Raw genomic sequence first — 26,247 nt, forward strand, 5'->3', positions numbered from 1 at the left:
TATAGCACAATGCAAGCTGTACACGCAGAGGGGTGTGTGTTTTTTAAGACGGAAACCTGAAGTGCCCCATTCTGCGAACAAGCGCCGTTATTGTTGTTGCTTGGTCAAGAAAATCGGTGCCGCTGTAATGAGTAAATAAGTAAAGACATGCGCTATCCAGGGAGATTTCAACCAGGGTCTCCATTGTAGCAACCCGATGCTCTGCCGACTGTGCTATCCCAGCACCTTTTTTTTTTTTGGTCGTTATTCCACGGAATTAGTTTTTGCATGTCAATCAAAAAACGTAACTTCACAACTAGGGAGGAACAAAATCGGATAAATCTGCGTCACATACATACGAGGCGTTTTTTTTTTTTTCGAAATGAGGCCCATCCAGAAACCGAAACTGAGTCGAATAAAGCTGCAGTGAAAAGAAAAACTCGGCAGCTTTTCCTAAAAAAGGGTGGCTAGAAAATAGTTAAGATCCCGCCCTGAAAACGTGTGCGCAGATCGTAGTTCGTATCAAAAATTAGCCATATCCTGCTGTTTCACGGAACAAAATGGGTCAAATGCATTTGCCTAATGGGAGTTTGCTTATGGCTTGAGTGGTCAGGGTGTTTCATAGGTATTTCCCGAAGTTTTTTTTTTGCGTTTCCGAGCTGACTTATTATGAATTCAGACGGGAATTAGGAGATCGACGTAAGATCTGCCCCAGATGTCAACGACGAATTAAGCGGAAGAAGTGAACGAAATGAAACAGAGAGGCGAAACAATGATTTCATTTCGTCTCCCCCGTTCCAACGAAATAACTCTGGTTGCATTTCTTTGTTTTTCTACTTCCATATTTACAATTTCAGTACTTAATTATAGCGGCCACCTACAAGCCTTGGAAAATATCCCCCCTCCCCCCCTCGTCCCCCCACCCCCTCTCTGAGAATACGAACCACTTTATCAAGGTGAAGAATAACATAGGAGCAGTGTTCTTGTGAAGCGTTTTGGAAATTCATGGCAAAGCAATGGAGAGCTTGCCTGCTTCCTTAATGCCTTAAATCGTGCCCAAGATAATTATGTTAGGGAAGAAATCGAAAAGAGCAGCTAATGGTGCCAAGAAGACTCACCTTCTCTCCATGTATGGTTCTGTTGTTGACGCCCTGTTGCATATTTTGAATGCCTTTTCCACCAAAACTCAATCGCACAATGCTTGAAAGTCAATTTAACTAAAGTTTTCATAAGAATGCAGCATCAGCATGAGTGTTTCAATTCAATATGAGCCAAAATCCGAACTTATAACCCAATATTACTCGAATTCACGGCATAATTTTTAATTACTTGTGGCCATAAACGTCCCTTAGCTGACATGTAATATATATGATATAATAGTCCTGACGGCGCTGCATTTAGGTTCTGTAACAAACTTCCGGTTATTTTTTCAATTCACGTAAGGTGGATCTGGCTCATTTCGGAAAAAAAAACGCCTCATATATTCCCTATATACATCGAAGTGACACGCTCCTTCTGCATACAGAATTATGTCTGCCACGCGGAAATACATATGGTATAATGTTTACAGAGAAGTCAGGCGATGTGAGGAGAGAGAGAGAGAGACAAACATTTATTTTAGTAATGAGCAGGACGATGTTCTTAGGGCCTCCACCCAGTGCGAGGCATCCTTATTCCAAGATGCCTTGGAGCTGGCTGGCCGTCCGGGCCCGTTCCACCAGTCGGCGCTGGTCCGAGAGCTCGGAGCTGGTCAGCTGCTCCACCCACTGCTCATAGGTAGGGTTGGGATTTGGGGTTAGAGTGAATGCAAAATTTTCACCCAGTTCGCAGCCCAACACACCGCAGTAACTTTCACTGTGTGTGCAACAGTTTTTTACACATTTGGAATTAACATGCACTTACGGCATATTTACACATGCAGCCTAAAAATTCCGGAGGGCAAAGAGCTTTTCCAGTGGCGCAAGACAGTGGGGGGCTCACACATACCAGCACCTTGAGAGCGATATACAATGGAAGTTGTCGTTGTTGTTATTCCTTTCTTCGCAGAACATGCCCACTTGGGGATTGGACCGGAACCGGGAGCTATGGTGGGGTGGGGGGGGGGGGTAATGTTTTCGCTTCACACATTTCACAAAAGTGTGAATTCTAAAAGAAAAAAGTCAAAGTGTAGTGCTCTCGGCATGGTGCCAGAACGTGACAGCACGTGAGTAGAAACAAGGCACCCCATCCACGCAGAATCCTGATTCTAGGGAGGCTGTGGCTTCTGACAGTCTGTTTGTTGATGTAACTCGCGCAGTATGACGAAGAAATGAAAGCGAATAAATAGACGCGAACGCGGTGTAGCCGAAAAAGAAGCCGGTCGAAGTAATTCGTGTCAAACGACGAAGAAACGAAAGCGAAGAAAGAGAAGCAACTGCAATGTAGCCGTGAACTAGTCGCTAGTAAATATCGCCATGCCTCCTCCTTCAGCACGTAAGCAAACTTAAGTGCCTATAGCAAGTTTTTAACCCACTCTGTTTGGGGCGCTCACGCTGTGCTGTTTCATGTAAGGTAAAATGTTGTTGATGTCTAGCGTTTGCCCTGTGTTCTTCTTCCGTCCTTTCCAACCGTGCGATCGATATTAATTTTTCACATAATAACGTACCAGCCCGAATCGACGCTCTCCTATACCTTTCTATTCATTTCTCTGCTGTTCTGAATCTGGGTTTCGGGCAGGGACCGCAGACACATACGAGCAAAAGTGCAGAAGGCTCTGTTCGCCATTGAAAAATACCCCAGCAGCTGCGGGCTGCTTCTGTCTCCTGAGAAGTGCGCTGCCATGGCATTCACCAAGCGCGATGTATCTCGATACCCACGGGAGATAATGGCGTGCAGATATCCTATGTTTGCAATCACAAATTTCTAGGCATTACAATTGACCGTTCGTTGTCCTGGGCTCCCCATATCAGGCGGCTAAAGGAGCGACTCCTTTCGTTCGTTCACGTTTTGCGGATGATGACAGGAAGCACCTGGGGCTGCTCAGTGTCAGCACTCTTGCGACTCTACAAAGCGCTTTTCGTAGGCCTCGTGCGATATAGCCTTCCAGCTTTACATGCTGTGCCCAGGACGAACTTGAAGGTTCTGGAGGGCTTGCAAGCTTGAGCACTGCGAACATGCCTGGGCCTTCCGAAATGTACCTCAACGATAGGAACCTTATGTGAAACAAGATGCTTATCTGCGACTACTCTCCGCTCACAAAAATTGCTCCGTACTGGCCTTCGATATGTTTCTCGATGCTTTGCTCATCCACTGGCTGCTGCTTCTGCATCTCGCGTGGTGCACGTCCTGCCGTCTAATTACCTCCGACCCAAGCTGCCTGCTACTCCACCGTGGTTGTACGCGGCATGGGCTGTGTGCACCACTGTACCTGGAATAGGCAAAAAGTCGTCTATGCCAGCATCTGCCTTGACATATTTCGTCTTGGAGCATATCCAAACCCCTTATCCAGACCACATTCAAGTGTACACGGATGGATCCGTGACTTCGGCCTCTTCGGCAATCGGCGTATGGATTCCGTCAGCGGGACGGTCCATTAAAGAAAAGCTCAGCCACAGAACATCCTTCACAGCCACTGAGCTAGCAGCTGTCAGAGCAGCACTTCTTTACATAAGCGGAAGTCCTGCTCGGCGGTGGGTAATTCTTTCCGATTCCCGCCCAGCCTTGCAACTACTAAATAAGCCGCCTGATTGTCGCAATCAACTTGTCTGCGATATGAACGCAATATTTTCAAGTGCGGTGCGCGAAGGACATGAAATTTTCCTTCAGTGGATACCAGGTCGTTCTGGTATAACGGGCAACAAGGTCTCCGATGCGGTCGCCAGAGAAGCCCACAACCTCAACTTCACCGTTGGAATCCCGTTTTCCAACGAGGATAGCAAAGCAGCTGCAATCGACCTAGTATGGCAACTACAGCTGCCGGCTTGGCAGGATCCTCTGAGCAGTTATGCGCCTCTTCATGCTATGGACCCTCAGTGCGATTTCCCGTATCCACGGGGTCTGCCAAAGCGCACTGAAGGCGTGCTACACCGGCTGCGACTTAATGTTGCATACAGCCGAAGCTTCTTGTTTAAGCTGGGCTGGGTAGAGTCGCCATTGTGTACAGTGTGTTCCACTACAGACAATATCAGGCACATTTTAAGCCACTGCTCGCGATATGCCAGTCAGCGGGCAACAGCATCGAATGCACTTGTGCGACTACGACGCGGATGTCCTCTAGAACCCTCACACTTCCTTGGACCCTGGCGAAATCGTGAGGACGCAGTGCTGGATACAAAAAAAAAAAATCACGCCTTATCCATGGAATGAATGATGATAAGTGGGGCGAAGCTCGAGAGGGGGAGATCATCGCTAACCGTAACTCTCCCGTGAAAGTTCGCCCATTAAATCATTAAGAAAGACGTAAGACTGTGTGCGTACATTGTACAAATCAACTTTTATTTTCGGAGTCAATGCTCCCAGGCCGAGACCTGGTGAAAGACCCCGCGCCATCGAGGACTACCCCGCACCTCCACCACAATTTTTCACGTAGGATGGGACACAACGGTAAAGAAAGAACTTTTATTTAGGGCGAACTTGTGCCCGAACAAGACGAGAGGAAACGAGCAAAGGTCCTTGCGTCTCGTTCGATCTCCGAGAACGACTGCCTGCGTTCGTGGCGTGATCTCTTGCCTGATCTCCCCCTCGCAGTGCGCGTGCGCTCGCGCCTCCGTTGGCGAACACAGACAAGCTCGCGCTCCCGGTGCCGAGTTTGCGCTGCCGGTTGCAGCCGGTTCTTGCGCGTGCAACGCGGCCCACTTTGCGACATCTCCGAAAGCATGCGGCGGTCACGTACCACGAGACACAAGGGATGGACAGACCCATGACTTAAGGAGCTTCGCCCCTAAAACACTGCTTACTTTTCTTGCGGAAACATAGCTAGAAGAGGTTCTGTGAACCCTCTGAGCATGTATATTTTTTATATGTGTGCATTTCCCCTCTTACTCCCCTTTTCTTCTTTTCTTTTCTTTTTCTCTCTATTTTTCGCTGCCAGCTCACTGTATTCACCCCATCTGGAGTAGCAAGCCCAACCGTTAGTTGGGCTGACCTCTTCAGCTATCGTTAAAGGCGTTCTCTCTCTCTCTCTTTCTCTCTCTCTGCTGCTGAACACGTTTAGGTGCATGGTAGTTTTTAAAAAAAATTAGTATTTTGATTCATTTCAGACAATTTCGCATCCTGATTGCTGTGACTATATTGCGACAACTGAGTGCTCTTGCTCTCGCGCGACTCCTTTCTGAGTCCTTGGATGCTTCTAAGAAGACACTAGATTTTATTTATTTATTTACTTACTTATTTATTTATTTTTATTGATTGATTGATTGATTGATTGATTGATTGATTGATTGATTGATTGATTGATTGATTGATTGATTGATTGTGGGAGTTTAACGCGCCGACGCTACGCAGGTGATGAGGTGCGCCGTAGTGGAGGGCTCCGGATTAATTTTGACCCCCTGGGGATCTTTAACGTGCGCCGAAATCTTGTACACACAGGCGTTTTTGCTTTTTGCCCCCATCAGAAAAGCGGCTGCCGCAGCCGGAAATCGAACCCGCGTCCTGACACTAGATTTGTTGTGTTTTTTAGGGCGATTGCGTTGTACAGTTCTACCCAAGGGACCCCATATTTCGTTTTCCAATGAAATGGTAGAGCCTTTACGCTTCCGCGTTAAATAGGGAAAAAGTCATGCGCCGACCACGGCCGCCCCACGAACTTCTGGAATGACATCACATCTGGTCGTTGTTCACCTATTTCTGTTGTCCACATATTTCTTCAATATTCGCATTTATTTTATTTTCTGCAACTTGTAGAACTTATAAAAGTTGGCATTTCATGAAATGTCACCACAAATACCGGCGAGTGTGTCGTCTTGCCCCACGTCGCTAAACTGGCGGGGAGACTTGCAGAAGTGAAACGATACCGTTTGAATTGATTCTGCTCGCGAAACAAACGAGTTGGCCTGCAAAAGTCAGAATGTCAGCTATAGGCATTGTGAAATTACACCTAATCTGGCGAGACAATGTTTTTTGTCGTGCACAGAATTTCGCGCGAAAGCAGGATTACTTATATCATGGTTTTAGAGTATTATACAAAACGCTACAGGGGGTACGGGGTAGCGTTTTTCTGATTAAGGCGAAAGCCCAGAATGACCATGTGTCCATATATCTGCGTACGTTGAAGACTCCTACTGTTCTAAACTAATCCGTAGCTGTCCACTACGGTGCGCCTGATAGCGCGGCTATAGCTTGGGCGAGTAAAACTCCCGAATATGAATTTTTGGAATGTTTGGGTGTACGTAACTCCTAGTCGGCTTCAGAGAACGCTCACAGGGTTCAGAGCACGGGCACACACTTTTTGTGGTCGATTTCCCTGTGATACGCTCGAGGTGATTGATAATTGTTTGATCGATTGACTGATATATTGATTGATTGATTGATTGATTGATTGATTGATTGATTGATTGATTGATTGATTGATTGATTGATTGATTGATTGATTGCCGGATTGAGTGACTGAATGGCTGATTGACTGACTGAATGGCTGACTGACCGAGTTCACTGACGCATGCACCAGCACACACCAAGCTTATAAAGCATTGGCCAATACACCCTTGCGGGTATGCCCAGAGTCCCTGCGTATGTACAATTCTGCTAAACATAAGAGCACGAACTATTGAGTATACGGATTAATTTAGGAGCTAAAGACTAACGTTACGTTTTCATGTCTTACACCGCAACCTCTGCCCGCAGCTTGCAACACGATGAGTACTTTCGCCAACGGTTACCGTTTGACACCATTAGAAGTCTGAGCCTGACGTTAGAGTTAACATCCTATGTTTAGGTGCAGCGACTACGCAACCTTCAAGCTTAGCTTCGCCTCATGCCAAACAGCGTCGTACGCATTGTACGCCCAGCTTCGGGAATCGGTTGACGACATTAGGCCACGAAGTTTGACTTTGTGTTTAACGTCGGGCCGTCGCATACCCGCGTTGGCCATCCCTCAGGTGCGCGTCGCCTTTTCACCAGCGAGTTGTAAACTAGGATGTGCAAGCGGAATCGAATTTGTGCGCTGGTTGGTAGCTCCGTGTACAGTCTGGCCCTATCGAAATCTGCGACTTCCACGCCACAGGAAATGCAAGTGACCAGGCATAACGCCGAGCTAATGGAATGGGAATAATGACACTCGACTGGCCATGGGCGAGTAGGCAATTGGGTCGGCTACCAAGTTTCAAATCAAACCGAAAAGCCCAGATAGTTTGCAAAGCAACGTCGTGCAGCATGCTGGTAGCCTGCATGCATGTGCAGAGGGTATTCTTTGGGGAAATGTGTGACTTGATGTATATGCTCAAGGTTTCGTTTGCCCTATACCAGGCCAAAATATATAAGCCATATCTCCACTTTTAAAGGTTTGCGAATGTTTTGCTTATATATACTTCGTGCTCACGGGCTTTGTTACTGAAGAAAAGTTTTTTCAACGTGAGCTGGAAAGAGCATCAAACAAAAATGTGACACCAAAACATTCAGCTCCCCCCCCAAAAAAATCGAAACAAATATATAGCGGGGTTCTCCAGTGTAAGCTATACTTCGCACATGCAAGTGTCACGGAAACTATTTTATGATAAATGCTGCGTAAAATGTAGACGTCAGGGACAAGTTTAGTTCACCTGAGCGCACGCCGTCGCTTTTGTGCCGTGGATCTCACGGCCAGTAAGCAGAATTTTGCATGAAGGGCGAGCGGAATGGCTCATGGGGCCTCGGCTGACGGGGCAGTGTGGTAGTGTTCTGTGCCACATGTCGGGGCTTCCTGTCTTTCAGAGGAACGCACGAGCATCTCGGTGAACGAGGGCCAGCAAACGGAGCTGCCGTGCGTGACGCGGCAGCCGGCCTTCAACGGGACGCACAACGTGCAGCGGGTGCGGTGGTTCCACGAGCCGCACTTTCGGCTCGGACGGGACCTCATTTACACGGTCGACTTCGGCGCCCAGCAGTCGCCCTACCCAAGTGAGCGCAGCACCAACCTTAACCAGGTGCGACCACCAATCCTCCTGCTCCTCCTTCGTTCCTCCTCGGGGCGTACACTCACTCACTCACTCACTCACTCACTCACTCACTCACTCACTCACTCACTCACTCACTCACTCACTCACTCACTCACTCACTCACTCACTCACTCACTCACTCACTCACTCACTCACTCACCGACCCAACTATCTACTCGCTCACTCACGCTCACTCACTCTCACACTCACTCACTCACTCACTCACTCACTCACTCACTCACTCACTCACTCACTCACTCACTCACTCACTCACTCACTCACTTCTTCACCCACCCACCTACTCACTCACTCACTCCCCCACCCACCCACTCACTCACTTACTCACTCACTCACTCACTCACTCACTCGCTCACTCACTCACTCACTCACTCATTCACTCACTCACTCCCTCCCTCACTCACTCGCTCACTCACTCACTCGCTCACTTAATCACTCTCACTCACTCTTTCCCTCACTAACTCTCACTCTTTCGCTCACTAACTCCCACTCACTCGCTCACTCACTCTCACTCACTCACTCGCTCGCTCACTCACTCTCACTCCCTCACTCACTCACTCTTACTCGCTCACTTAATCACTCTCACTCTCTCTTTCGCTCCCTCACTCTCACTCACTCACTCGCTCACTCACTCTCACTCACTCGCTCGTTCACTCACTATCACTCACTCACTCCTCCACCAACCCACCTACTCACTCACTCACCCATCCACACACCTACTCACTCACTCGCTCACTCACTCTCACTCACTCACTCGCTCCCCCACCCACCTACTCACTCACTCACTCACTCTCACTCCCTCACTCACTCACTCACTCACTCACTCACTCACTCACTCACTCACTCACTCACCTACCCACCCACCCACCCACCCACCCACCTACTCACTTACTCACTCACTCACTCACTCACTCACTCACTCACTCACTCACTCACTCACTCACTCACTCACTCACTCTCACTCGCTCACTTAATCACTCTCACTCTATCTTTCGCTCACTCCTTCGCTCACTCACTCACTCTCACTCACTCACTCACTCGCTCGCTCGCTCATTCACTGTCCCCACACTCTCACTCACTCGCTCACTCACTAACTCACTCACTTACACTTCAATCAATCAATCAATCAATCAATCAATCAATCAATCAATCAATCAATCAATCAATCAATCAATCAATCAATCAATCAATCGATAAATAAATAAATAAATAAATAAATAAATAAATAAATAAATAAATCATTCGATCAATCAATCAGTCAATCAATCAATCAAGACAACCAGCAAACATTAAAAACAATACCGAATGACAAGCACGTTTTGTGATTGTTGCGCATGCATTTCTTGTTGTGTAGTACATATTTAACCATGGCTATCGTGTTGACAGTTGGTCCATGCCTGAAGTTGTGCACTGCAGTGCGATATCGAAAATAACAACAATGCGCAGATACACCGGTCTTGAAGCTTTTGTTGCTGGTTATACTGATGGTGGTGACGTGATGCTTATGAATTCTGTGTTGGTGCCGTGCTCATGTGCCATGCTCTCTATGCTTAGCGGTAACTGTATTAAATTCGACGTTTTCTCTATGCTGATATCGAGGTATGTTCCGCCCACATTGAGTGGTTGTGCTTCACCGCAATGCACCCCGAAATCCAATCAGTGCATTCAAAGAGAAAATCTGACGGCTAACAATGAGAGACGTACCACCACACTAAGGATTTGGTCCTGCCCTGTTACATCACACAGTGCAAAGCGTTACGAATGCGTCACATAGTGTCACGGCGCACAACATCTTTCAGGTCAAATCGTTTACCGGACTTCGTTCTTGGAGATTCGAAAACCTCATGATCGCGGCAGCCGATCACTTAGATACTGCGAGAAAGCAGACCCACGGGTATTTCAATTAGTCTATATATGTCATCGCAGTAACGAGTGCTGTAATAATGCGCACCAACTTTACAAACCGCATGCTTGCGATTGAGACTTGAACAATTAAGGGCCAACAATCTCGAACCATAAACCTTTCCGGTCAGTGTATGTTTGCTCGATGTGGTTTAGTTTTCACCAGCCCCGATCTTTTTTTTTTCGGTTAGTAGCTGGTGTAACGACGCTGAACTCACCAACGTGCGCGTCAATGCGAAGGTAAGGGTTGCACATTCCATCGTTCAGTTTTGTTATTGTAATAGCCAGCGTTGAAGGAAACAGCAAAGAAAACGTGCACCTGGCTGTTTTGTAATCTGTATCCACGTCTGCGAGAGTGAATGCGTTCAGTCTACTGGGATGAGTGACACGAAGTCGAAGGAGAAATGCTAGCAGATGTAAGAAGGCGTGGGGTGACACGACATTGTAAAAGGACACCTCCGAAGAGTGAAATACGTGTGCACAAATCTGATAGTAGGAATTAGTGTCCTCGTCATATGTTACAGACATATCGCATATTTTATTTAACTTGAATGACATTGACAAAAAAAAAAACGCGCCGTGAACGGTCTAGCTGAAGAAGTTACCTCGGGATTTTACACTTTTGTGTGGTTGCAATTAAGTACCATGCATCGACAACGACGTATTATTGTCGTGAGAATTTGGGACGCAACATCTTAAGGTGGTTTAAATGCTTAAAATCGGCACCGCCGCAGAACTTCAGTGGTGAGTTCATGCCACGCCTTCCGTCGCATGTTTTGAAATCTTCGGTTGCGTCGTTCGATTTTCAAGTCCAAATGGCAGGAAGTATCGAAACGCATCAAGCGCAAGTGTGGTAAGGGCTTATGTTCCCAAGTATCCTATCAGTGTTCTTTTAAATAAGCATATATCTTAATACGAAGTGAACAAGTGCCTAAAATGTTTCGTAAAAATAGACTGTTATCTGAGCTGGCTGCGCCAGAAGAAATACCTCGTGGAAGTGACGCGTTCTGCACAGCACCACTGTCGATATACCAACATTGGTCAACGCGAATTCCTTTATCAGTCTGGGGAAGTTTCAATCCGACCGCACGAAAACGTGCGTTCATTCTTCATTAAATGAAAATGAATGCTCTAATGCGTGAGCAATAGAAGGGGTACGTCGGCAAATTTTTGTGGTCGCTCCATAGAGAAGTGCCGATCTGTCAAAAGCGCGAGCGGTACGAGAGCGCAGAGCAGCAGAGTGGAGATTGAGCGCATGGCGAGAGCTGTATATGGGAAAAGAGAGAGCTGCATTTGCGACGGTGCCCTAGGTGCCAGGATGACGTCGAGCCGAAGCGCGGCGTGCTATCTGCCTGTACGCCGTCTCGACAGGTCCCTCCATTCTAGCCACCCATTGTAAGCTTTGTAGAACGGAGTGTGCCGTAAATACGAGATGGCAAAACAGAAGACGGAGGAAGGCATGCGCATCGAACGAAGCCTCAAGTTCGCGCAGGAGAGGGTCGAGAGGCTCCCGCATTCTAAAGATTCACCGATGAATCACCAAATATTTTGTTTTATCTGCGTGTACCTAACCAACTTTTAAAGCACAGATTTGTATGCCTCATGGTGCCGTCATTTCACCAAAATGAACTGCAGGAAAGGCAGCTTACAGGCACTCCAAGCGATGCTTTCCGTGGTCGGAATCAAACCTTGGTCCCTCTCTACCGTACCTTTATCCGATTACTCCATTCCAGCCCGGACGAAGCAGCTTTGGATCTTCGTCTTTGACTTGGACTCGGTTACTATGGGAGAAAGCTTCGCATTATAACCGTCTGCCTCTTTCATGTTTTTCTTCACAACAACGTACACGAATATTTCGACGTCAAAGTGACCACACATCATTGCGAGTTGAGTCCAACATTCAAATGCAGGGTACGAAGGCTACCCCGTGCGTTATTTCTATTATTCTTAGGCTGCGGTGAACGATGACACTTAGAGATAAATGCTACACGCCGCATCAAACCTGATGCTGTGCATTGGTTCAATGTCGGGCTTCAGGATAAAAAACATCTTAGTTTTAGTTGTACAAAATAGTTAAGAAGATTGCCAGTTTAAAAGCTGTTCATGCACTGACGGTTAGACTGCGTAGCTTTTCCGCAGAGGCACATCATGAGAGTTTTCCTGCCTGCTTCGTGAAACGGAAGTGAAACTCGTCAGGAAAGCACGCCATGAATTCTCCATGCCGTGTGGTCGGGGAGACGTAAGGGCCATTCCTTACACTTAATACTTTCCGGATGACTTCGTTGTCAAGGCGGTCCCCGCCAGCGTCTTGCGCGCTTAAGCGAATGCATCTCTGTCAGGCCGTGCACGCTCGCGGCCAGTGCAACTCCGCCCGAAGTGGGACACTGGGATGTTTAATGCACGCAAGCGGTCAGTTTCACGCTTTGGTCGCCTGCAGCACGGTAGCGCATGGCCTTTTGGGCTCAGCCGCAGAACGCGTCGTTTTGCACGCGTTCGGCCGGAGGACAAACCTGCACTCCAAGACAGCTACAAGTAAATCACTTTCCGCCAAGTCGGAAGTTTCCTGGATGCAGTGCACCAATTAGTGCCTGAAACTAATGTAGACTCTCTTGATGTTCCGCTGAAATAAGTTCGTCGTTTTCTTGTAACCCTTGGGGGGAGGAAGAGGAAGAGGAAGAAAACGTTTTGTAGAGCAGCTTCTCGTTCCGGATCCAACCAACCAACCAACCAGCCATAAAGAGTCCGTCCCCTTGAGACCCCTTGAGACCGTCCAGCTTCTTAGGCTCTCTTCACCAGCCAAAGATGGCCGTCAGTGTTCGACCTAGACAGTGCTTTCTCTCAGTGCCCAGGAAAGGGAAGGTCAGGGGGTTTTTATCACAGCATTACATAATACGGAGAGTGGGCCAAGAGGTAAGGTGACTGAATCGAAAGGGAATGCCTTAACTAAAGTTATCTGCTAATTTTTCTGAACGCTTGCACATAGAAATAGGTATTTTCGCCTGTTTGAGGTTTGGCAATGTTGTTTGCAGTCTCTTCAAGGGTGGAAACGGGAATGTGCTGGAGTGCACAGGTGCAGCTGAAGGCTTCTAATATTTAGCACATCTAAGGAAATTATGCGATATTCACAATCTATACGCACGCAAAATTTTCGTTCATGTTACATGACGCCACTGGCTCGAATGGCTAGGCCACTTGATATCCCGCCGTGGACGTGACTTGTAATCAAGTAATTTTTATTCAAATAAATATTGACATAAACATGATGCTTTGCTGTTCGACAGCAGAGTTTACACATATTAGGGGACTTCCCGCATCTTCTAATCTTTTGTGGCTTGTAATCTCCGTCTTGTAATATTCTCACCAGTTCTGCGACCACGCACTTACCTGCATGATTTGCAGTTTACATTACCTGTTTTACTTCAGGGCTGAATTGGCGTGCAGGCGCTGTGTGAAGTTCGGACAAGAAAAGAAAAAAACAAAGCAAGGCAAACCTTTGAAGCAAGATTAAGTATGGTCAAAAAGGCGGATTAACATAAATAATAAACAATGAAATTAAATGAAATCATAGACTGAGTACACAATGGTTAAAAAGAAGGGACTGAGTTAGCTCCCTTGAGGAATTCCGTGATGACTTTTCTGGGGTTGCTAAGCTCGCCGCAGGCTTTAACTAACTACAGCGCTTGGGGGGGGGGGTCTTATTTATACCCAAAGCGCCAACGGTCAAACAAGTGTTCCCTCTAGATTGTGAACACGACACGAATGGCACAGACACACACAATCCTCTTTCCAGAGTTCGTGAGTGGTCGGTAGTAGCGGCGCACGCTGAGTACAAGAGAGGGGAGAGAGGAGGTCTCCGCAACAGCTTCCGCGTCCTTCGGACAAGTCTCTGCGTGTTGCGTTGGCCGCCACCGAAGTTTGAATCACGCTGATAGCGAGGCGCCCGCGATCTAGACACGTAGCGGCCTGTTTGATTTCGTCGGCTGCAAGCGTGAGTCACCTACAGGAAGGCCTGCTTGAAAGGCGCACTTAGTGGAGGTTTCCCAACACAGCCGAGGAGTGTTGCACAAAGCACTGCGGTGGGCTGATTCGTAACACAGGGTGCTTACCTGTCAGATAAGCCCCCAATAGGGTCAATCGTTATTTATGGAATTATCGATGCACGATCGTTTTTTCCTCGATGTAAACAAATAAACAAGCACACATGCCCGTGAAAGCCGATGGCGTGCGGGAGGCCAGGAGTACTCCCGAACCGGAAGTGGCAGCACTCCGCGGGAGCAAACTATGTACCCATGAGCCTTTGCGCTTTTACTGGTCACCTATTGTAGCCGTCATAATATGGAAGGTTTGATGCTGGATAGGTGTGGGCAGTGGGCTGGGTATTGTTGGCGCAAGTGGTGGTAGCGAGTGATAGACCATCTAACAAAAAAAAAAAAGAAATATATTACCAAACGCAACAAAAGTCATACAGTTTGGTTAGTGACAGCCAAATATGCCAGCTCTGGCAACCACCGTCCGTTGCAGGAAACTAACAAAAATAAACATATATTGATAATGAATTAATACATCACAGTTTCACGTAATCATGCGCTTTCATGCGTGTCTAAAAACAAAGAAATAGAACTGAGAATGAACTGACAAAGTCAACGTGTATACCGATCCCGTGTTCCCACGTGGTTAACCGTCTGGATTTACGTATTTAATGCCTTCGAGAAAACCAAAGTTGTTGTAACGAAAAAAAAAAAAAAGACGCATAAGAACATCTACGCATTATGGGGCTATTCAGAAAATTTCTGCAAATTTTTATATGCCGTTAGCTCTGTTTGGTATTACAACTAGTGGCGGCGGTTTCTGTGCAGCGCAGGCGACGAAGTTTGTTTTTGTAGCGTGAGCTACACTGGCCGAGGTTGAGCAGTTTCTCGTTGCTCCTGAAGAGCTGTACTGCGCATGCGCGAGGAGCAGTGATGTCTCACGGCGCACAGCTGGCGCTTCGGACCCGCACCGCCGCGACTCGATTAGATTGGATTGGATTGGATTGAATTGGATTGGAAATCATTTTAGCAGCAGTAAGCATGATAATCAGCTAATCCTAGACAACCCGGAAACCTAAGAATAACCAGCTGAACCTTAGCTCACGCTATACGTATATCCTGGCATACCCGAGCTGAGCCACTGCTATTTTTTTCAAGCTTGTGGCAAAAGGCGACCGCGGCACTCAGTTGTGAAACTGAAGGCAGGTTTTCGGCTCCCAGCTGTCTCTTGACGCTCAGCACCGCAGTAATTGTTTTTTTTTTTTTGAAAATCTATTAACCGACTAGCCAGCAGCCAAATCTTATTACAGGCATAATTCAATGCTTTTCACTTCAAGCGATAACTTTCTACTGTAATGCGGTATTTATTCTGGAAACAATTCCCGATGGCTGTGGTAAACGTAATTCTGTAAAATTAACCACGTTTCTACCGTAAGTAACGAGGTTACGTAGCATCGTCCCTCAGCCTTCTTCTTTTGGAGTAAATCTTAGAAGGTGCCTCCAAACTTGGTCTTTTGCTCGTGCACGACGCCGTTTCTTCATCAACTGCCAAAGTTTAGCGCCGCAGCATGCTTGCATCAGCTACCCACGCCGTCTTTGCAAGAGCATTTAGCTGCAATATATTGCTGAATGCGCCAAACTGCACGCAGGCAACAATATCGAATCAAAAGTTTTTACAAAAGAACATTTTCACTACAGCTCGGCTTCAAACTTGGCGCATGGAGCATCGCCTGCGATTTGCTATTCCTAATAATGGGCGTGAATCGTAGCGTTCTCGTGTCTGCTCAGAAGTATGTCCGTATCGATGTGCGCCAACCATGGAGGAATCCGTGACGCCGCCCTTCCTCCTCCTTCCAAGGCTGCCGTCGGAAGCATCGACAAAGCAACGGAAAGCGTAGCGCCCAAGGAAGCTTGTTCCGTAATTACCACAGCCGACCCGGTGCCACAGCTCGAACGGCAACCTGTGCTCGGAGCGTCTGGCCACGCAGAGAATGAAGAGAAGCACGCTTCGACGCTTCACTTGGCATGCCTCGCAAAGGTCACCTCTGCTCTCAAGATTTACCGATCTTAAAAACTCCTTGTTATCGAGGCTTTGCAAGCCGCACCGCAGCAGAACGACCGAAAGCCATGCACAAGTACGTTGCGCTTACCGCCACTGGCATTCCATTGACGGTTTGCTACGGGCGGCGCTGTTTAGAATGTGGTCAACTTGAACCCCATGATAGTTGCCAATTTTATTCGACTAAATTGTAAGAGCCCTATAGCTCAGAATGAATTATTTTGTTGTTTTTTGATTCACCTTGTGTTAACATTTAGAGAGCCTTAACATGGCCGTGATCCAACGATGCTGCCCCAAAAATTTATCATGCGTGATCCACATTGGGCCTCCTAGATTATTTATCCCGGATTGTCGGCGGGCTGGCCGAGACGAGATCCGATGCTCGATTTTCCCGTGTATTTCTATGGGGCTTTCGGTCCGAACGTAGTCCTCGGACTGCCCGCGGGACGTCCAGGACTGGTCAATCGAGGAGGCCCATTATTTGGTTGCAACAGTCAATTTACAATTTATTCAGCTCCAGGTTTTTGAGCGTTGTAAATTTGTTTTATACAAGCTCTTTAGGGTAGAGTTGTTTTTTCTACACGCTATGCTGATTGACCAGTTTATGCCTTCCGCGTGAAACAGTGTAACGAATATTTAGGCTTTTTAGGAGCTCCATGCAGAGGCATAGTCAGTTGAGTATGCATAACGACAAATGCCTGCGTCAGTCACATAGGTAATTCTGAGAGCCGAACAGCCATACTTTTTCTCGAGCGTGGTATATCCACAAAACGTCACACTGGTGCCTTTCAAAGCAGCTGACACACACACGTAAAGCTTTCCGTGCATTTGCACGGAAAGCTTTTCTTCCCCTTCTTACGGCTTGCAGTTCGGGTGGTTAAAAAATTCAATTGATGACAGCATTCAAAATTAGAAATAGCGACTGTAGGAGAATAAGACTTTACTCGCCAAATGTTGAACGCTGAGAACACGACACCAAGAAAATACATTATCGCAGATGCGTGAGATCCCGTATGTCCGAGCCGTGGATATGATTAGTCCTCAGCAACCATCGTTACCATAAAAGCCTGCACATCGCCTACGCTTCCCTTCAGGGTCACCCATACAATTTATACGTACAATTTAGAGTGAGCCTTCATATGTGCAAAATTTAGTTTGCTATGAGCGTAACGCTTGTAATGCCAGCCCTCTGGCAGATCCACAAAAGCACTGCCAAGAGAACAAAGTTTAAAACGAGGCCTGAGTGAGTGTGCCCGATGAAGTCGTAGTGCGACGGTATTTGGGTCACTTGGACCTGTCCCATTGCCTCGGCGCCGTCCAACGTTGCTTTTCAGTGCAGCGCGCCTTCCTACGGAGCTGTAGGGGCCCCAGTCGCCACCGCATCTGCGGCTGGTGCCGTTGGAGCTGCGCCAGCCGCCGGAGGGGAACCAGTTGGAGCGCCCTGGTGCGCCTCACTGTTAGCGGTCGTAGGCTGGTCATGCTTCGTCTCCGGGGTCCCGGTCTGATCAGCCGTGGGCATAGCTGCCCCAGGAGAAGAGACACTTCCTCCAGCAGCAGCATTAACGGCTTGAGCATTAGCGGTGCTACCGCCTTCACTGACGGTACTCCGGGAAGCGGTGGAATGGACGTCAGCACGGCTGTCGGCAGCACTTTTTTCTGCCTGCACTCCGCGGTCTATTTCTTCCTCGTACACCGTGGTCGTGATCTTGCCCATGCACTGCGATGTACGAAACGGGAATGCACGTTAAACAAAGTTGGGTTACAGCAGGAACCAAGTGGCGACGTGTGTCATGCTAGGTGTGCATGTCTGGCTGTGCACGTGACTCATCTGAACAGAGGATAGGAATTCTGGAGATTTCCTCAAACACAAAGTGTGCTTCCATACTTCAATTTGACGATGGTCCCGCAAGCCTAAAAGCGAGTATGCTATAGGACCTCTGCATTTGTTTTCGGCGTTGTAAGGCGACATGCAGGGCCCACCTCGGAGAGAGCTATTTTGTGATAGACGGCTGAAAGTCGAGAGACCGTAAAAAAGTACGCCGCTACGTTACAGCCATGTACGCAATTTAGGCATTTAACAATTGAATTCTAGCGCAGATAACATGGGTAGATGGCCTGAATGTTGGTGCTGGCCCTCATAATACAAAAAGGACCGTTGCGCACCAGACAGCGTTAGTTCAATGTTAATGCTCCTGCGCCCAGTGCTTGCTGATAGCTCGGCCTAAAGCTCGATAGTTCCGCGGTGAACGTTCATTCGTATCCTTCCTTTCGTTTCCCTCCAACTGTCGCCGTGTCGGTTTACAAGCAAATAAATTCCTTTTATATTTCAATCTCTACGCCCTCAATCGGCTTCTCTAGCGTGTGCACTCGAGTTTATATGTTCCCGGCGGGTACCCTCTCGTAATTCCCCATATCTGTGACACTTCTACTGTTTGGATGATTGAAAACGCGGTACTAGTCGTGGCTTCGTCTGCCCCAATTGCGCCCAGCGTGTACTCACATAGAATAACTTTTCCCACGAAGCGATGGCGGCCGGGCTCATGGGTTTTGCGCTCTTTTTCTTCATTACTTCGATTACTGTCTTGCCGATCAGGACGAAGTGCTCCGGTCTCACTCCACGGCGCGTGGTATGTGACTTGGCGTTCTTCCGAATCAGGGCCTCGAGGAGTGTCGAATCCTCCGCGTACTCCACCATCGATGCCAGCTGGTAGCCGACAGCCCAGGCGTGCGCCCGGAACTGCGGTTCTTTTGCTAGCTCGGTGAGGGGCTTGCCGCGGAAGTTTCTGAACAGCTCTATGGTCTCGGGGGCCTTCGTGAAGAAGGCTATGAAGATTTGCAGGCCGTACTCCTTGTTGTTGGCGGTGAAGTCTTGCCACGACTGCTTGATCAAAACACAATCGTGGTGGCTGAGGCCAGATCGGTGGTCCTGGGGCCCATCCTCGGCCTTATCGTGAGCGTTGCCCATGTCTTACGTGTCGAATCAGATGAAAGCGGCAGGTCGGGGGCGCGGGCTCTAAACGTTCGCGAGCTGATAGGGATGATGATGATTAGGTTGTTGTTGCTTGGGGAATGACACGTATACCCAGTATGAAAATTGGCCAATCTTCGCGGTAAGAAATAAACAATTTTTTCATTGACTACCGGGTACATCTCAATGTCACTTTATATACCGCGTGGAAGAAATTCAGAGCATAGTATAAAGACAGCAACAACAAAAAACAAACGAGCAACAATCACGAATAGCAGACGAACGGCGTTGTGACTTGGTCCCCCTTCGGTCAGGTCTCTAATGATGAAGGGGCAACTAAAGATCTTCTTCCCTTATTATTTATTCTTGAAGACCTATCACGTATCGTATCGGATGCTTCTTGGTCTCCCGGGCCGGTTCGCCCGAAATATTCGAGAGAAGATTTGTGAAGGAAATTATGTTCCGAAAACAAAAGTCACGAGGACGCCTAACCACTCCTTCTAATGTTGGGATTGTGAAAGAATCAGTGTCCGATCTGCGAACACGTTGCAACGTTACTGTCCTCATCCCTCTGCCTTTGCACCATTTTCTTCTCATTTTTGTTAACATGATGCGGCACATACCCGTGTTCGCATGACCCAGCAAAGTGAACCTCCTGTGGGAGCGTAATGGCTTGCTCCCCTGACAGCTTCGTCTACACGCACTACTACAATCAAATCTCGATATACCAAATCGCGGGGTACCGCCGAAAGCCTTTCGTTATTCTGAAATATCGTTGTAATAAAAAACTGGCGGTTATAAGCCAGTGCTCAAACTGGGAATGAAAACAACGTACGCGTGTGGAGACAGGAAAACTTTCAAATAAAAATGTTGCGCTCACTTCAAAGCTACTTTATTTGAAGAAATAAGTTTTTTTCTGGTGCGTACAGCATGCACGACCGATTAGGGACGCCTCTACGTATGCCACGTGGCATACGTACCTTGCACAATACGTATAGGTACCTTGCACAATACCTCATCTGGTACGCTATTGCACCGAGCAGTGAAAGTGCAGACTGTTCATGTGCACTACAGCCTCAACGTTCGACAAGATCCCATCTTTTTCTGTCTTCGGTGAACCACAGCCGTCCTCCTTCGCGTTGTAATCGGCACTGAAGACGATGGCTGCTCTCGCTACTTCTTTGCTTTGGAGCTAGCTGCATTCATCTTTGGATCCCGTACGAACTCCGCAGCAAAATCATCCACAACGAATAAATACCCGCTCGCACACGTGATTAGAGTGAAGAACGACCGACCGGCCGTCGACACCGTAAACAACGAGAGAGAAAAGAAGCAAATGCGGCTAGGCCTGCTAGACTACCTACATCAAACAGCTTGCGTCTTGTGGTGGCGCAAGCTGTTGGTACTGGACATATTGATGGTGATAGCTACTGCACTCAGGGAATACACAGAGAAACGGCGGTTTCTGTTTCACGCGAGAGTTGCGGCGCTGTTACTTTTAGCCGAATTCGTAATACTGGTATTCCTCTTTTGTAACGGGGAAAAATTACGCGCGTTATTATGAAATATCCGCTACGATGAAATTCGGAGTTCTGAAATATGTTTACATTGAAAATGTAGGCAATCTGGCGGGGATTACTAAAATATTCACAAATTTGAGAAATTCGTTGATGTGGGGTTCGCAGTATACGAGGTGTGACTGTATTTCTATTACGATTACTCCAAGTACTTCTATTCTACATGCACGCCCACGTGCACGAGCGCACTCACACGCACACACACGCACACACACGCACACACACACGCACACTCACACGCGTGCACACACACAAGCACGCACACACACACACGCACTGTTCTAGTCAGAATATCCCTACTACCTGTCCATATTGTATGCGACCCAGGAATCAGAGGACTAAACCCAGGAGAATTGCATGCGACTAAGCGGAGGAATCGACCCAGTTTCTAACTCCATTACGGTATTACTCCTCCTCGTGGTTGCACCCACACGAATTCTTCTCTGCCCGTGTGTACGAGATTTCGGCGCACGTTAAAGATCCCCAGGTGGTCAAAATTAATCCGGAGCCCTCCACTACGGCGCGCATCATCGCCTTCGTGGCGTCGGCGCGTTAAACCCTACAATCAAAATCAATTCTTCCCTCTGGACTTCAAACAATTGAAGTTACGCGTAAGGCTAGGTCTCATTTTCCCGGTAATTTAGTGAGAAGAGCAGAACAGTACATTTTTACACAAATTTTTATTTCTGGAGTATTTCGCAGTTGCAGCCCCAAACACTTCTTGGCGGTGCGTGGCCAAGCACCGCTGCTTAAAAATGCACTCCAAGTCGACATGCGGCTGAACGTCCCTTCCCGATGACTATCTAATCAGTAGGTCGTGACCCAGAGCTCCTTAGATTTACATCCTGTGCCGCTATTATTCGGTGAGGCAGTTCTGAAAGCAAAGCGCCCCCTGTCTAGCTTGTCCCCGCAGGGGGACCTCCCACCTAACAAGGTACTGCCTAAGGACCGCTAGCCAAATCACCTTCTAACGCTGGAGCCCTTGCAATAGCGGTTTTGGCTGGACGGGCTGCCGCCAAAGAACCACCAGCCGGAGTGGCTACTCATCAAAAGGCCGCCGTCCATTTTCCTTCGTTGGAAGGAACTTTAGCTGGCGACGGCTTATCGGGCTTTGGGGCCACAGTCAAAGCCTGAGCAGACGTTTCTCTGCCGGAAACAACTGCTCCTTCCTCGGTTGCACCGCTGTTGGAACCCATGCTAGCGACGGCAGCCTTCACACCAGAATCGCTGCCAGCTGGGCTGACTGCCGTGGTGGTGTCCTCGGAATCTTGTGGAGGGCTCCCAACCTGCTGCTCCTCGTACACGGAAGCCGTGATTTTGCCAATGCACTGCAATGTGAGTTAGAAACGTTGGGTCGGCATGCGAAATTTCAGTGTAGCTGCACGATGATCAGGCAACTTGTTCATCCCACACACAGAAAGTGTTGAGCTGCACTACTAGCAGCAGCACTTCCAACCATTATCCCTCCGTCGTTGGTACACTTCGTTGTGCACCCTATCGTGTGGTGGGGTTCGCGAGTATGTGCATCACTTTGCTGCAGAACGGGGAACTACGGACTCGGGGTGTTGTATTGTACGTGGTAAACACGCTATTTAAAATTAAAGTTACGTTCATCTACGTCATTTGTGGGCCTTCCACGTGCCTTTGTTTAGCCCTCATTTTTTTCTTTGATGTAAACGGGTCAAAACAACTGTCCCGTCATTCTTTGATTTTACGATAAAAACCGGCTTAACCTTAAAACCAGTATCTTGTCACATCTTTCGAACACCTCGTACGCGTTCAGTTGACGCAGAATATTAAGTCACATCACGCAAATGCTTCTGAAAATTGTTTGTCTTTCGTGTAACCTTGAGAGTTTCGTTCCCGTAGTGAACCAAAACATCTGAACAACTTTTTGAGCGGAAAAATTTCGAATATCAAAGCAAGAATGCCTCCATGACTGAGCACAAGCGTTTCAACAGCTCAGGACGAAACTAAGCGTAGTAAGGGGCACTAGAGCATGCATGCTCCTGGCAAGCCTCTTGACTCTTGCTCTGTTTTCACGTCATGACAAGGTACTTCAAATACTAGCTTACTTAATCTTGCTCTTTGGGATCGATTGATGGGCTGTGCTCTCGTATCCTATCTTTGCTATAAATCCATGGCTGAATCAGCCGCTAGATCGCTCACAGACTTATGGTAAGCCGGCCTGTTTGCTTGTTTCCTGGTGTGCTTTAGTTCACGCTTAGTGCCGAGCTTGATAGCTGCAGTAATTCCTTCATTTAATGCACTCAAAGAACGGCAGGTGGTCTACATTTCAAGCAAGGGCTCCTAAATAAAATATTACAAACCCAATTTAAAATTAAATAGTGCTAAGAATTTATTAGCTGGGACCATTATGAAAGAATTACCTAGAAATATTCAAAATTTTCTAAAAATAGGTTTTAATTACTGAAAATTGTTAATTATTGTGGAGAATGAATGAACGTCAATTTTCCGACGTAATTCAACCGCCCTTGCGGTAGAAGGCAAATTAGTCAGCTAGGCGTTTCAAATTGTCATTGGTTTGCAAAAAGCGATTCGTATTCAAAGCACATTATTGTAGATTCAGCTCAAGCAGGTGGCCTTAACCAACAGCCCACAATAACCTAAAATTCATTCTAAGCAACTTCCATTACGCAATTTGTACGGGCATACGTGGACACGCCTTCGTCGCTTGCATTTGGAACTTCCACGGAGGAGCGAAAAAATTGGAATAATCCTATAAACAAACGTCGACACGTACAATAATTAAACCAGCAATTTGCAGCGAAAGTAGGAAAGCACCGCCGGCTAAGGCCATGGTTTCGCGTTAAAATTATTAAAAACCCGCCCGTCCCATGTTCATGTCACTTTTATTTGGTGGTAAGGGCTTTTCTCCGAGAGCTTTGACAGAGCTCACGCCAAGCAGGAAAGTGTTGCATATCTGTAAGAACAAGTCTGCAACCTTTCCTTAGCCGCGCGTCTCACGCCCCTCCTCTACGACTCGCAGGTGTGAAGAAGGACAATAATTGTTTCTTAGTGTACTAATTTTTAGTATGGTGTAACTACCGAACGTGTGAATTCGGTCTAAAGAACTGCTTCAATACGTTGTCTTTTGCACAGGCTTGTTCAATGTTGCTCATAATCACAAGTATACTGGCTTGAACCGGAGAACAATATGAATTGCCTTGTGAGTCAGATACTACCCCATATCCCGTACTTACGGAAGTCAGTTTCTCCCAGGCTGTGACGGCGGCTGGAGTCATGGCTTTCCCGTTCTTGCTCGTGATTGCTTCAATGACCGCGCTGCTCATCACGTCGAAGTGGTCGGGTCTTACTCCCGGCCGCCGGGCATGCGACATTGCATTTTTCCGAATCAGGGCCTCGAGAAGGGTTGAGTCGTCCGAGGACTCCACCAATGCGGCGAGCTGGTAGCCGACAGCCCAGGCGTGCGCCCGGAACTGCGGCTGGTTGGGTAGCAGGTCGAGGGCCTTGCCGCGAAAATGCGGGAACAGCTGCATGGACTCGGGGGACTTCTTAAAGAAGGAGAGGAAAATCTGCATATAGTCCTGGTCTTCGCCACTGAACGCCTTCCACGTCTGTTTGATCAATCGGCATTCACTGGGGGTGAGACCCGTCCGAGGATCCGGGAACTCGTCCTCCGTCTTGCCCTGAAGGTTGCCCATTAGGAGGATACGGCTGTGGCACGCGTGTTCTCACCGTTGATGCCTTCGATTTTGTTGTTGACAGCTTTCCTTGAAAATGACGCTGACTCTGAGACGAAATGTGCGGAACAGCAAGACGTTATTAAAGAGGAAAACGATGAGCCGACAGGCTAAACTAACGTCTTCGTCTTTATCTAATTAGGACGATTGCAATGATGAGTTTTTATTTGCGTTGCTTAGCTTTTGGTTGGTCGGCTGGTTGGTTTCCTGAAATCCTGGAACATGCCCACGTAGGGGATTGGTCAAGAAGCTGCCAGCAAAAAATGAGGCTGGGATCTACGTCCGAAGTTGTGGGCCGTATAGTTTCTTAGTAAGTGTACTTGAGAGGAAACTGCACCTGGGAGTCCATGTCGTCGTGGGGGGTTATGGGAAAACCCCAGATTCTGGCTTAAGCTTAGCGTGGCAAATGGATTCTTCGGTGGTTTTTTGGATTTGCTTTCTTTATTATGAATTAACACGTCTACGAGCTACGACGTAGCCGAAGTGCTTCCTGTTCTGTGGTAGCCGTGAGCCGTGGCAACTGCGTGCTTGGTGAAAGAGCAGGCAGTGCGTGATCGTAACTAACGTTGGTCATGATGGAGTCGAAGGAACGTATGGCTCAGCGGGCAGTATGCCGCCGCGAAAGTTGTAGCTGACGAAAAAAAAGAAACCAAGGGCCCTATTCTCGACTGCAAAAATTCCCAGGTAATTCGCAAATTTTTTTGCGTAAGCACTACGTAAGCAATCAGTGACGTGCTGCACCTATAGCTATGACGACATGCAGTGTAATTTAACGCTTCACACATAAAGATTGCAACCAAGGTATCAAATATTGCGCATAAAAGATTTAAAAGCATTTGGCACGTTCTATAAAAATAAAGACGGTAGCTGAGGCTGGCAAGGGAAACACATTCCTTCAGGTCAAAATTGGCGTCAACACCACAAGGCGATCAAGTAACGCTTATCCAAAAGCGACCGAAAAGTGGATGTTGAGCTAAAAAACATTAAACAATTTTTTTACTGTATCTATTTATTTCTTTCAATCGCTTTTAGTAACATAGTTGGGCTCTCTGCTTCAATGCAAGCTTTGTTGAGTTATCACCTTCCCGGCCGCCACCACCGCCACGCTATCGTCTGCTGCTATGTTGCAAGTTTATGGCGTGATCACAGAAAAAGACGGCCGCGACCATCGCTTGTATGGCACGTAAGGGCAGCGAAGCGCTACGCCTGATAACCGCGGAGCGCACCGATGTCGCCGATTCACTCATTCGTCAAGCGCGACTTCAATCAGCGCTGTAATAAATAAAGGAGTCAGTTTTCTTTGTTCGATCATGTGACCCAGAATCTTACTAGGAGAAGTGTACACAAATGCCATGCATTGGCTTCTCTTTGTTGTGGAGAGGCTTCTACTGCGCTTTTATGTTGCGGTTACGCAAAACAAATAATTTTTATTTTATTGCCAAACATAAAAGCAAAATACTGCACGTCATTTCTATGCTCCGTGGTCGCTGACTTGGAAACAGTCGAAACTATTATTTCTTTATAGAAAACATTCTTTAAACCGCGCATCATGCGAAACTGCGCCTGCTGCAAATTTCCGGACATTTCGCGGCGCCGAAAGTCGGCGCGAAATTTTTTGCCCTATTTCGCAGCAAAAGCAGCCGCCATTTTCAAGCAGTTACGTAACATTACGTCACTTTTACGCAGGCTGAAGTTGCCATTGTGTGACGTGACCGTTCCCGCCAACTGTTTGAATTACGTCATGAGTTCTCAGCCAATCACAGAAAGAACGCGTATTACAAGTAGTATTGTTGTTGAATAGCAAAGGCAGACTTACGTTGTCATGTCCGGTGCAATTGGTCTGGTTATGTATTGCCGGCGAAGAATTATGCGTTTTCATT

General features: G+C 47.5%; 1 protein-coding gene across 1 annotated transcript in view; it reads left to right on the plus strand.

The window, feature by feature from the left end:
• Positions 1-26,247, plus strand: part of LOC144169456 (neural cell adhesion molecule 2-like) — a 181,498-nt gene that overhangs the window by 96,107 nt on the left and 59,144 nt on the right. Inside the window, exon 2 of the mRNA XM_077698634.1 lies at positions 7,867-8,078. Coding sequence (XP_077554760.1) covers positions 7,867-8,078 — 212 coding nt within the window. The remainder of the gene's footprint in view (positions 1-7,866; positions 8,079-26,247) is intronic.

This window comes from Haemaphysalis longicornis, unplaced genomic scaffold, assembly GCF_048455015.1.
Source record: "Haemaphysalis longicornis isolate Haplotype H1 unplaced genomic scaffold, Haemaphysalis longicornis Haplotype H1 scaffold_2, whole genome shotgun sequence".
NCBI lineage: Eukaryota > Metazoa > Arthropoda > Arachnida > Ixodida > Ixodidae > Haemaphysalis > Haemaphysalis longicornis.